Raw genomic sequence first — 10,753 nt, 5'->3', positions numbered from 1 at the left:
TTTATTCATTTCCGATTTGCTTTTGTTATTTCATCCTGCAATGTGCCAGCAATTTGAAAAGTTGTTATTTGCTATTTTTGCGGTGAATTTATGGTAGAAATGTTGCATTTATCTTGGTATTCAGGGAATGCATTGCCTATGAATATTATTGTGTACAAATTTTGTGGAATTAAATAGATTTCTGATGTCTTTCGCCGTCAATACTTGCTATGCGATGGATGTTTTGGTGCATGGAAAAAGACATTAAAAGCCTTATTGAGTTAGGGTTTGCTTTTTTAATAGTTTTATAATTGGTACACCCAAGATGAAGACAAAATATTTCAAGTTTCCTGATCTGTGTAGAAAGTAAGTTTTCCTTTCAAATACAGTTAGTACCTGTAAGTAAGGAATGGATTTGGTTTCTTCTTGTGTCAAGGATTTAACTTAGTCAATCTGCATGATGATGTTGGGGATTTATTTTTATTTGATCTAACCTTTGCTTTGTTGCAGGAACAATGCTCAAGAACTAGTGCATTGCTTTTCATCTGATGAAAAGGTGGTTGTAATTTCTATTTTCGGTAAAAGCCCTGTCACCTCATGCAGCTCGAAAGCTAGTGCTTTGGACAGTGCTCTCGGAAAACCCGTTTTTCATCAAAAGCTAGACAGTGAAGATATTTTTGAAGAAGACTACTTGGTATATATTACACATATATGTTCTGAATACAAATGCTTTGAATACTAAAAAAAGCTTCAAACCACCGCAGTCAACTGATTTGAGATATGTTTAATTTATGTCCCTTTCAGTGTGAAGTGGAGGGGTATTATGACGGCAACCAGAGAGTTATTTTCCTGCACCTGCAGGGGGTATTCGATGCTCATATTTTAGTCAAAGCTTACAAATTGCTTGCCAAAGATTTTGATGAGAAGGTGTGTGAAATGTGATGCAATTGTTCTGCTACTATAATTATCTTAAAATTTTACATAATTTGAGATTTTATATGATTTAACCAGGACGACTCTTTCGTTTTATGTCATACCCTGTTATTTTAAATGCAATAGATCTTGAACAACAAGGGAAAGATATTAACTTAAAATTAATACTGTTTTTTCCATAAATTTACTAAAATCGTGTTTCGATAACCTTTATGTACTTTATTTCAGGGCTATCTTATGGTGTGGTCGAAACTTAAGTACAAGTATGCAAGAGCTCTATTATTCCTTTTCTCTGTGTCACATGTATTGATCGTCTCTCATCCAAAGCATACATTTGATATCAGCTATATTCAGCTATTCCGTGCTCTCGATGCAGCCAGGTACGCGTGCATGATATCTTTTTTGCCATTAATTACATATTCTGATGGGAAATAATGATGTGGCCTAAAATATTTTTGTTAATTAAGTTAAAGGGTGCATATTGCTTTCTGTAGACATGTTTTGGCATCTATCCTAAATAGTAGTTCGATTATTTATTTGAGTGCACTTTTCTGACTTAGCATATGCCTTTATGAGAATAGCCTGTAAATATATTGATAATTTCTTTCTTATCAATAGTACATTGGCACTTGCGAATGTGGTATAGTTTAGGTAATGCCAAAGTAGCATGACTTCCGTATGACCTATTGAGGGTACATGATGTCTCTAGGCCTTTTTACACAGTAAATTAGCCCATAAATGTTAATTTCAAAATGTACCGTATTCCTCCGAATATAGTCCCCCTCTGAATATAGTCCCCCCCTTAATTTTGAGGCTTGAGTTTCGGGAAAAAATTTTAAAATTGGGTTTGAATATAGTCTCCCCCTTAACTTTTGTCACGGGCATTTTTGGAAAAAAAGGGGGGACTATATTCAGACATATACTGTATGTATAAATTGTTCAATTGCAGTGGAACCTCCTTAACTTGGTAATTGTTTTTTTTTTATTTTCAGGCAAAAGGCTCAACCATTGTTGAGTGAGATTCTCCGTGGTGTCAGTGGTCTGCCAAGAGACTGGATGCTTGCTGCCAGGCCATGTGCTCCTCGAGTCCTCTTCTTATTCCAGTCTTGCCCCCGTGTGCACACTGATTTTGGTCTGTCTACCACTATGAAAAACTGTCTCATAAATGGTTAACAGTAGTGGTTGATGTTGATTTTGAAGGGCTGCATGAAATATGCTTGGAGCACAGTTTACATACTGCATAGATAGTTAGCATAGCATCAGGATCAATAGTGACACCCCCCCAGCTTCCTATGACATCATCCGATAATTTCTTATAACTTACGAGTCAGTTCAAAATATTCTGTATTCTGCAATGTAGCTCAAATTCTAACTTTAATTGACAGCTGATTCACATGCCTCACTGTCATAGTTCTTATAACTTCAACATTAAACTGCTCAACACGCCGGTACAGCGACGACATGGATAAACTGAGCAGCTACGACTTGGCCTGCGCAGTAGATATGTACACCATGTGGGCGTCACTGTGCACGCACCTAAAATGGCTTTCAGACAATACAATTTTCTGCTGGCCGCCATTCACGGCACGGCACACGGCATTGCAGAGAGTCATCTCATCAGAAAGCTGCCTCACGAAGAGGGAAGCTAAAAACTTGTTGTATTACACGATATTTTTTTTATATCTAGGGATGGTTGAATCGGATACCTCGGATCCAAATATCCACGGATATTGCCCTTCATCTGATACGTTGGATCCAAAGTCGCGGAAGACATCGGATCTGGATCCGAAATTTTAAATACATAATAGCTTCAGTGAATGCAACACCCCATTAGGGTGGAAAGTAGAGATGTGCCAATAGTATCCACGAATACTCAAATACCTCGAATACTAGAAAGTATTCGATATTCGAGATCTCGAATAATTATGCTAAATGTACGCTCTGGAATACATTGAATATCGCACCGTACACTGTCGCACACTGTCGTTGGTAGTTGACTCGGAAAAAGGGAAAGAACTCTAGTCGTTTAGTGCATGCAGAGCCGTTTTAGGCATGTTGATGAACTACTTCAAATTCGTGGATTAGACTGCTGAAAAGAGTTCGACGTGGGGAACCGAAAATGATTGGGTGAAAAAATCCGAAAATCCCCGATTTCCCCCACCAGGAAAACCTCAGTGCCATGGGATATTAACTACAGAAGCACAATTCCCAAAATCCGCTACCCCTCCATCCATCAGCTCTCGGCCTCCCATGCTTTCCTCCTCTCCGAAATCAAACAAAAGGTGAAAAGGTCCCAGCTCGCGCAGGGTTCATATTACGAAGACCATAAATGAAAACCTTCAAAAGAAAATATCAAGTTACGGGAGGATAATAGAATCCTATTTCACCCTTCCCTCTTTCTCCCCCTTTGACCTTTTTCTGCCTACCTGCTTCGAAGTTCCCCATTTCTAGAGGTAAACTGCTGCATGAGAACCGTGGGGTAGTTACATTAGCGCATTTCCCGAGATCCGCTATCCCCCTCCATTCAGCACTAGCCCTCCCCCCCTTTGAGGTTTTCCTCTTCTCTGAAATAAAAAAAAGGTCCCAGCTCACGCAGGGATCATATTACGAAGACCTTAGCTTCGAAAAAAATATCAAGTTACACGAGAACAGTTGGAACATGTTTCGCGCCCCCCCTTTTCTCACCCACTAACCTTTTTCAGCCTACCTGCTTCAAAGTTCCCAGTTTCTGGAGGTCAACCGCTGCATGAGTCATCTAATAGCGCAAAAGGTGTCTAACGATGTCTTTCATCAATTGATATTACACCTTTATTGGATTGAAATATTAGTAATGTGTGCGTAATTTAAAAAAGAATAAGATCAAACGCGACGCATTTCTGACTTTATTTAAGCATTTTACGGGAGGAAATAAATATCAAAATACGACGGAGACTTAGCATTCTGGCAAGACTCGATATGAGCAGCAGAGCTTCTTGGAAGTTGATGCGGTATTTTTTTCTGAAAACATATATCAAGTTACAATTCATGAGTTGTGCTATAAATCTCTATTGTTACAGTCACAGATGAAGGGCTATTTTCTCTGGATCTTTGGTTTCTCCCTGCTTGCAATTCGAATTCGTCTTCTTATCTCGTGAGAACTTCCAAATATGGACTGAAAATAATTGAAGAAGAAGGAAATCCGGTGGAGAAGCGCGTGTATTTTGCAAAATGCCTCGGATTGTCTGCTATCACGTGACAGCAGGAGTGGTGGTAATGCGAGCTACCTGTTGAAAATAAGAAGTTGGACGAAGCCGAGTATCAGATGGGCGTGCTGCTGAAATGGCGTTTGGTAGATAAGAATGTATACATCAGACAGAAATCCATCGTAGCAGTGTAAATGCAGAGACGGCATGCAATCATTTTTCGCGAGGAGGTGTGTCCCCTTAGAATATTTGAAAGAGATGTTAGTTGAATCAACTATATGCCCAATTGTTAATATAAAATTAAAATATTCCATTAATCAGCTAAATTCCTGTTTGAATCCTTTAAAGGAAATAAAAATTACTCCCCAAAATCTTGTGTTTCCTGCTGCATAGGCAACCGAGTAAAACATTCCAGCATTCATCGTTTAGTATTCGAATATTCAAGCAATGATTTAATATTCGAATTCGATATTTGAGTTCGAGAAATCTGCTATTCGACCCATCTCTATTGGAAAGAGTTCCGATTTTCTCTTTGAATGCACCGTCGCATTCGATTCTTGTGCTACTCATGAACCCTTTTGTCTGAAAGCTCTCGCAGAGGTTAAGTAGTAGAATTTCAGCCGTGGAAAATAAAAAAGGCAAAATACGACTGGCATATATTGTGGCTCTTCCCAAGAGATTGTACAATCATTGGGGGAATCTCAGCATCATAGGATAATAACTACGTCGCAGATTTCAGAAAACCACCCTCCGCAGTCCATCAGCCCCTGCCTCTGTTGTTTTTTTTTTCCGAAATCACACGGACCATAAATCATTGCCTTCTAAGGAAAATATCAAATTATACGACAACAATTGAAGCGTGTTTCTTCCCTACACAGTCTCATCAACTGACTTTTATGGCCTACCTCCTTCAATTCTCCGTTTCTAGACGACAAATGCTAGGTGAGTGACTTTCTGGGCCCAAAGATGTCGTGATAGCTTCGACAATTAGATGACATGCACGAGTATTAAAAAAGAATTAGACCAAACGTGATGCATTCATGATGATATTTCTGTTTATTTTTCAGCTTTAATTGATTGCACTGAGTTTTCTATTTATGATTAGAGTACACTAATATGCAACATTGTCCAAACAGCACCATTTCAAGGAAACAAGCGCAGCATTTACCCTTCAAACAAGTAGAGACGGATTGGAAACGCCAACTGCATATATCACGTAGCGTGTCCGGCTTCGCATTGAAGGCAACGACGCCACTGAAGCAAGATCTGACTGGTTCGTCCTTGACTCCCTCATTTGTAGCCTTGTTGCTTGAAATATGGAGGGAGCACGCTCCTCCCACTCCACCTCTCCTATATGCGCTTCTGCTGCCCACCCCTTCCTCATGCTGAGCAGTCGAGCACCTTGTCGCACGTGACGTTAATGCAGTTTTAAATACTGTTAATTATGTTACTGATAGCGTGGTTGCAATTTAATTTAATGATGTGCTGATAAAAATGTCTTTCATTGTGTGGAAATACATATTTCTATTGATATAAGAAGAACCAATGCATGCCATGTGCGTGTACTGTAGCGTGAAATTATCGCGAGGAAGTGCTAAACCTCACCATACTGAAGCATTTTTGGGTGAAACACAAGTTGGTATGCGATGAGAAAGTGACAAAAGTCGGGGGAAACGAGGGTGAGGAAAATTTGATTTCAGTCGATGGCAGTGGTGTAACCAGGAATTTCGTTGGGGGGGTCCAAAACCAGGTGGGAAAATTTTTAAACAACAGGGTACAAAGTAGAGGGTTTCTAAACTAATTATAACACCCATCATAAACGAAAAAAACTTCATTTTTCTAAGAAATCTCTTGTACATCCATGATTTTTCGATATTTTGTTTCCTGTTATGAAGGAAAGTAATTGTGTTTTTATATTTCGGGGAGTCCGGACCCCCCGGACTTCACCCTCTCACTACACCACCGGTCAGTTGTTTATCCGAAGATTTTTCCTATTTTCATTTCCAAACCTAAGCATAACAGTTTAGTTCCTGAGCGTGTAAAGATGTTTTTAAAAAAACAACTTTAAAGTCTATTAAAAATGATTTTTAATTTATAAAAATATTAAAACGTGTATGAAAATCTTAAAAGCATTCCTTTGATTGTATGTATCCAGAATAAGCTTGAATAATTATTTCGTTTAATAGCAGGATTGAGAATGCATTTGGAATGAAAATATCCGATCCTAAAGATCCGGCTCCGAAAATCAAGGATCCGATCCGAATCCGGATCCAAAAAAAATCGTAGATCCATCCATCCTTATTTATAACACAATGTTACATGTAACATGCTGCACAGATTTGCAACTTTTTCGTAAAACATGTTATGTGTAACTTGTTAATATAACATGTTTTACGAAACACAGTGTAAATGCACCTTAATGCAAAATTGTAATTTGGTGTTGCATTTGGCAGTATGACTACACTTTTTGATGCCTTGCATAGGTTTATTAACTTACGAACAAGCTCTCGGAAGGCATCTTTGTGCGTATGTTGAAGAATTACTGCATATGCTCATGATTCAATCGTGAGACTACTTTCAAATGAAATGATTTTCCACCACTGTTCGCGACACAGCACATGGCGTTGCAGAGAGTCGTCTCGTCTGAAAGCCACCTGAATTTCACATGATCGGCGGCTGGCAAAAAGTTGTTTCATTTGAAAGCGGCCTCAATGTAGCATTGTCTGTATTTCACGCCATAGGTGGTGCATCTCTGTGCCATCAACGGCGCAATTTGTCTTGTATAAAGACATCCTAAGAGACCTATGGTAAGTTGAAAGAATGGTGCCGTGCCATGGACGGTGGCAGGCGAAAAGTCAGCTCGTTTTAAAGCATTACCAATGGCACCACACAGGTTCTACAGGTAGTACCGAGAACCAGGTACCCGGACCGACCCATCTCTATTAAAAACTTTAATTCAATTTTTAGTGTTCAAAATTCTGTAAAAATTCACATATCTTCTCAATGGCTACAGAAATGTTACAATTTTGTCGAGAGCAACATACTGACGAACCCTTAAATGCACGTGCTAGCGAGCAACTCTCAAAAGAAAAAATATGGCCGCCATGCAATCTGAAAGTAAAATATGCTGTTTTTTAAATCTTTTTTTCACTTTTTGGGCTTGAATATGCTGCAGACCATTTCTGGTTTGGGCACCAAATTCAAATCCTCACCACTGTTCCAAGCCGGTTCCAAAGTACCGACTTTATGCGATCAGTTCTCGATACTGGTACCACAGGCAGTGCCAAGAACCTGGTACCCGAACCGACCCATCTCTAGTAAAAACTTTATTTCAAATTTTAGTGTTCAACATTATGTAAAAATTGGCTATCATATATCTTCTCAAAATAGAGGTGAAGTGGTTCTTCACTTACTTCACCTATGAGCTGCCTCTGCAACTAATATATAGGGAGCTGTGAATTTAAATGAAATCCAGTGCAAGAGATTCAGTAAGGATAAACATTTAATAAAGAAGTATTTTTACTAGTATATTGAATAATTGTTGTAAAATAGTTTGTTTGTACCCCATTGTAATACCACCATATATTTGGTGAACTAATTATTGGCCTTAATAATTAGAGTAATTCTTTTCAAGCTTCTTAATGCAGTGGTTTGCAAATTTTATGAATTTATGATGAAATAATTTGATCCATTTTGGATCATTAATGAAATGTAAATTAAGTGTAAATATGTTTATTTTACAGCAAAATCTAAAGCAGGCATTGCTAAACAACGCCAGAAGAATTTGGCTAGTGCTAGTGGAAGTAAGGGCACAGATGTATCGCATGCAACATCCAAATCTGTGAAGAAACTGGAGCATGCCCTTGAAGACCAGATATATCACATATTAAGGAAGACTAGGGTGATCACAAACGTGAGGTTTGTTGCTTTCATATGAAATGGCCTGTTGGTTTGTGGTACCTTCAAAATGTTCATGACTGTTTTGGTACATATACCCAATACAGGCCTCTCATTTACACCTCTTGAAAAGGACCTTGATTTTTTAAAATATTAGTTTTTACAATTTTTTACTATATTTTGCTTCATTCTGCCCATTGTCTATTTTTATTTTATCTAGGATTATTGATTCATTTTTTGATGTTTTTCTTGGCAGCTCGAATTCTCTCTTTGCCATCCCTGCCAATCAAGAGTTTGTTTATGTAAATACGCAATCATCATCTCAAGAATCAGTGGAAGATCGGGTATCTCAAATGATACAGTCACTAATGCATTTTTGTGAAAATCCCTCCAATGGTAAGTTCTATTATTTTAGCCTCCTTACCATTTATTATGTCAGAGAAAATATGTTGAAAATATAACGGGGAATATGCTAATAATGTATGGGAAGGATATTGTTGATTATGCTGTTTTAACTCAAAATTAAAGGCAAGAACAATTTAGGAAACATGAATAACAAGTTATTGTTTTTATGCATTCCACGGGTTGAGTAGCAAATGGGAATGCAAAACAATTTATCTATTAAGAATTGACATTTTTTTCTTTTGAATTATGTGTGATGTATAATAACATGAATCATATGCTCCCAATGGCTTAATTTGATTCGGTATATTTCGTTGATGTGTATGGTAATTTAAAATGTTTGCGTTAAAACAGGTCCAAGTATAACATGCAAATTTTTTTATCATTTTATAATGCAGGAGCTGAAGAAAATGGAGGGGATTTCTTTGCCTCAATTCCATCATTTAACCTTCAAGAAAACCAAGGTAGAAAACAATTTTTTATTGCTACTAGCAAATTTGTAGCAACATACCTGTTTATGCTGCTCTGTGACACCCCAATTTTATGAAAGGATAAATTGCTGTTAATTTTAATTTTGTTTTTATTCCATAAATTTGACAAAAAATTTGATAAGTATTACTGCTGCTAAATGTTTTATTACACTCTTGAACATCTTTCTACTTAAGGAAAATTAAAGGAAAAATGCCTAATTTTGTCATGGTATCTCTGTTAGGGTTGTGAGGGAATATTAATTTATTTACAGTTCTTAAATTATAAGTGACCAAAATTTTTATGTTGATGATTTTTCGCAATCCAGTGTTATTACATATGTGGATCATGGAGTAACTGGCAAACTACTTGTTGTAATGGTAAATAAGGGCTGCTCTGTTATCGCAGACCCATTTACTCCAGGGCATTATTGATGGGAAAAAAGGAACGTAATGCCGTAATTTCTGTACATGTTTTATTACACTTCTGTTTGTAATAACACTGAGGTGCACACTTTTTGTGCCGACTGTAGATTATGCAACACAAATTAATATGGTGTGCCATTCTTTACAAAGAGTGGCACTTTCTTTTCTTCACAAAATATATTCCAGCCCTCTTTTAAGAATCATATTTCCATGGGTTATTGATTAATATTGCTAAGTATTCCTGAATTAGTTTGCATAAAGTTAATCCACATTACTGTTTAAATCCAATGGGAAATAGAGTTGGTGTTTGCTGTGATATTTTCTGTCATATCATCTGATGATTTTCAGTGTCTCTTTTTTTGGCTTCAAAATGCCAGTAACTGGTAGCTCTAATGATTACTTAAAAATCGAGACCTGAGTTGTGCATGTGATAAACAGAGCAATGGTGAATAATATGATGAAATGATGTTAAAAATGTGACTGTGAGTGGAGAATTGATTACTTACGATATCATTTTTGGGGTTCATAAATGCAGTGTGTTTTAAAGGTATCCAGCTTCCCTTTGTTGAAAATGAATATGTCAATATGCTCATGTTTGATTGTATAGCTATAATTTTTTTGCTGCATAATTAGGACAATTTTGTCATCTTGCACTGGCATTTTTAATCAATGAAGGTTCTAATAGTTGTTCTATGTTACTGCATAGCACCGGTAGCGGAGCTAATCAAAGTAAGGATCCCCCTTATTAATTTTCTTTATGTTAAAATATATACATATTCAATTATTCTGTCTCATAGAAGAATATTGTCTTTCCATGAACTTGTTAGGTGTTTTCAGGAATAAGTTTTTTTTTTATCCTTAAATGGTGAAAATAGTATACTCTGTTAGTATACTCATTTGTTGATGAAAATTTTCATTTTAGCTCCTCTTGGACATACCTTCCAAAAATTCATTCAGCAGCATATTGCCCAGGCATTTGCTAAAGGATTTGATGACAATGTTGGACGTCATAGTGCACCCCCTGTTTTTGAGGTAACTTCTGAAATGATGAAATATTTTAAAGGATTGTAGGCTTTGCGTGATCGAATAATTTCTTATCGCAATTAACTTATGGAGAACTTTTTTTCTTGTTGCAGATACCACCTGCAGGTTTATGGTTTGAGGTAGCGGTGAAAGTTTTTAATTTTTTCATGAATGAGCCTAATGAAAAGGAATATAAAGCCAAGCAGGTGATTGACTCTAAGGAATATAAATTAGCACTATGGACTTTGTTATCCATATTATGAAATATATTTTGGGATAATTTTCATTTCTAGATGTTGAGCTGCTTGCATACGTTACTTGATACAGATGTGCGATTTAGCGAAAATCGCTGCGGTAAAGTCTTCCCTTTGGCAGTGGCTACATATCAAGAAAACCTCCCTCCTCACTATACCAAAGATTACCATGAAACAAGGGTAAGCCGTA

At 37.1% G+C, this 10,753-nt stretch overlaps 1 protein-coding gene across 2 annotated transcripts in view; it reads left to right on the top strand.

Moving 5' to 3' along the window:
* Nucleotides 1-26: 26 nt before the first annotated feature.
* LOC124157509 overlaps nucleotides 27-10,753 on the top strand; it is a 30,956-nt gene continuing 20,229 nt past the window's right edge. For both annotated transcript variants that reach the window (XM_046532303.1, XM_046532302.1), the window contains exons 1-11: nucleotides 27-345; nucleotides 490-673; nucleotides 784-906; nucleotides 1,141-1,292; nucleotides 1,905-2,044; nucleotides 7,838-8,012; nucleotides 8,248-8,387; nucleotides 8,792-8,857; nucleotides 10,209-10,318; nucleotides 10,423-10,515; nucleotides 10,603-10,743. In XM_046532303.1, coding sequence (XP_046388259.1) covers nucleotides 305-345; nucleotides 490-673; nucleotides 784-906; nucleotides 1,141-1,292; nucleotides 1,905-2,044; nucleotides 7,838-8,012; nucleotides 8,248-8,387; nucleotides 8,792-8,857; nucleotides 10,209-10,318; nucleotides 10,423-10,515; nucleotides 10,603-10,743 — 1,365 coding nt within the window. In that variant the 5' untranslated portion in view covers nucleotides 27-304. The remainder of the gene's footprint in view (nucleotides 346-489; nucleotides 674-783; nucleotides 907-1,140; nucleotides 1,293-1,904; nucleotides 2,045-7,837; nucleotides 8,013-8,247; nucleotides 8,388-8,791; nucleotides 8,858-10,208; nucleotides 10,319-10,422; nucleotides 10,516-10,602; nucleotides 10,744-10,753) is intronic.

Source organism: Ischnura elegans, chromosome 4 (genome assembly GCF_921293095.1).
Source record: "Ischnura elegans chromosome 4, ioIscEleg1.1, whole genome shotgun sequence".
Classification (NCBI taxonomy): domain Eukaryota; kingdom Metazoa; phylum Arthropoda; class Insecta; order Odonata; family Coenagrionidae; genus Ischnura; species Ischnura elegans.
This window is presented reverse-complemented; position numbering and strand designations above follow the sequence as displayed.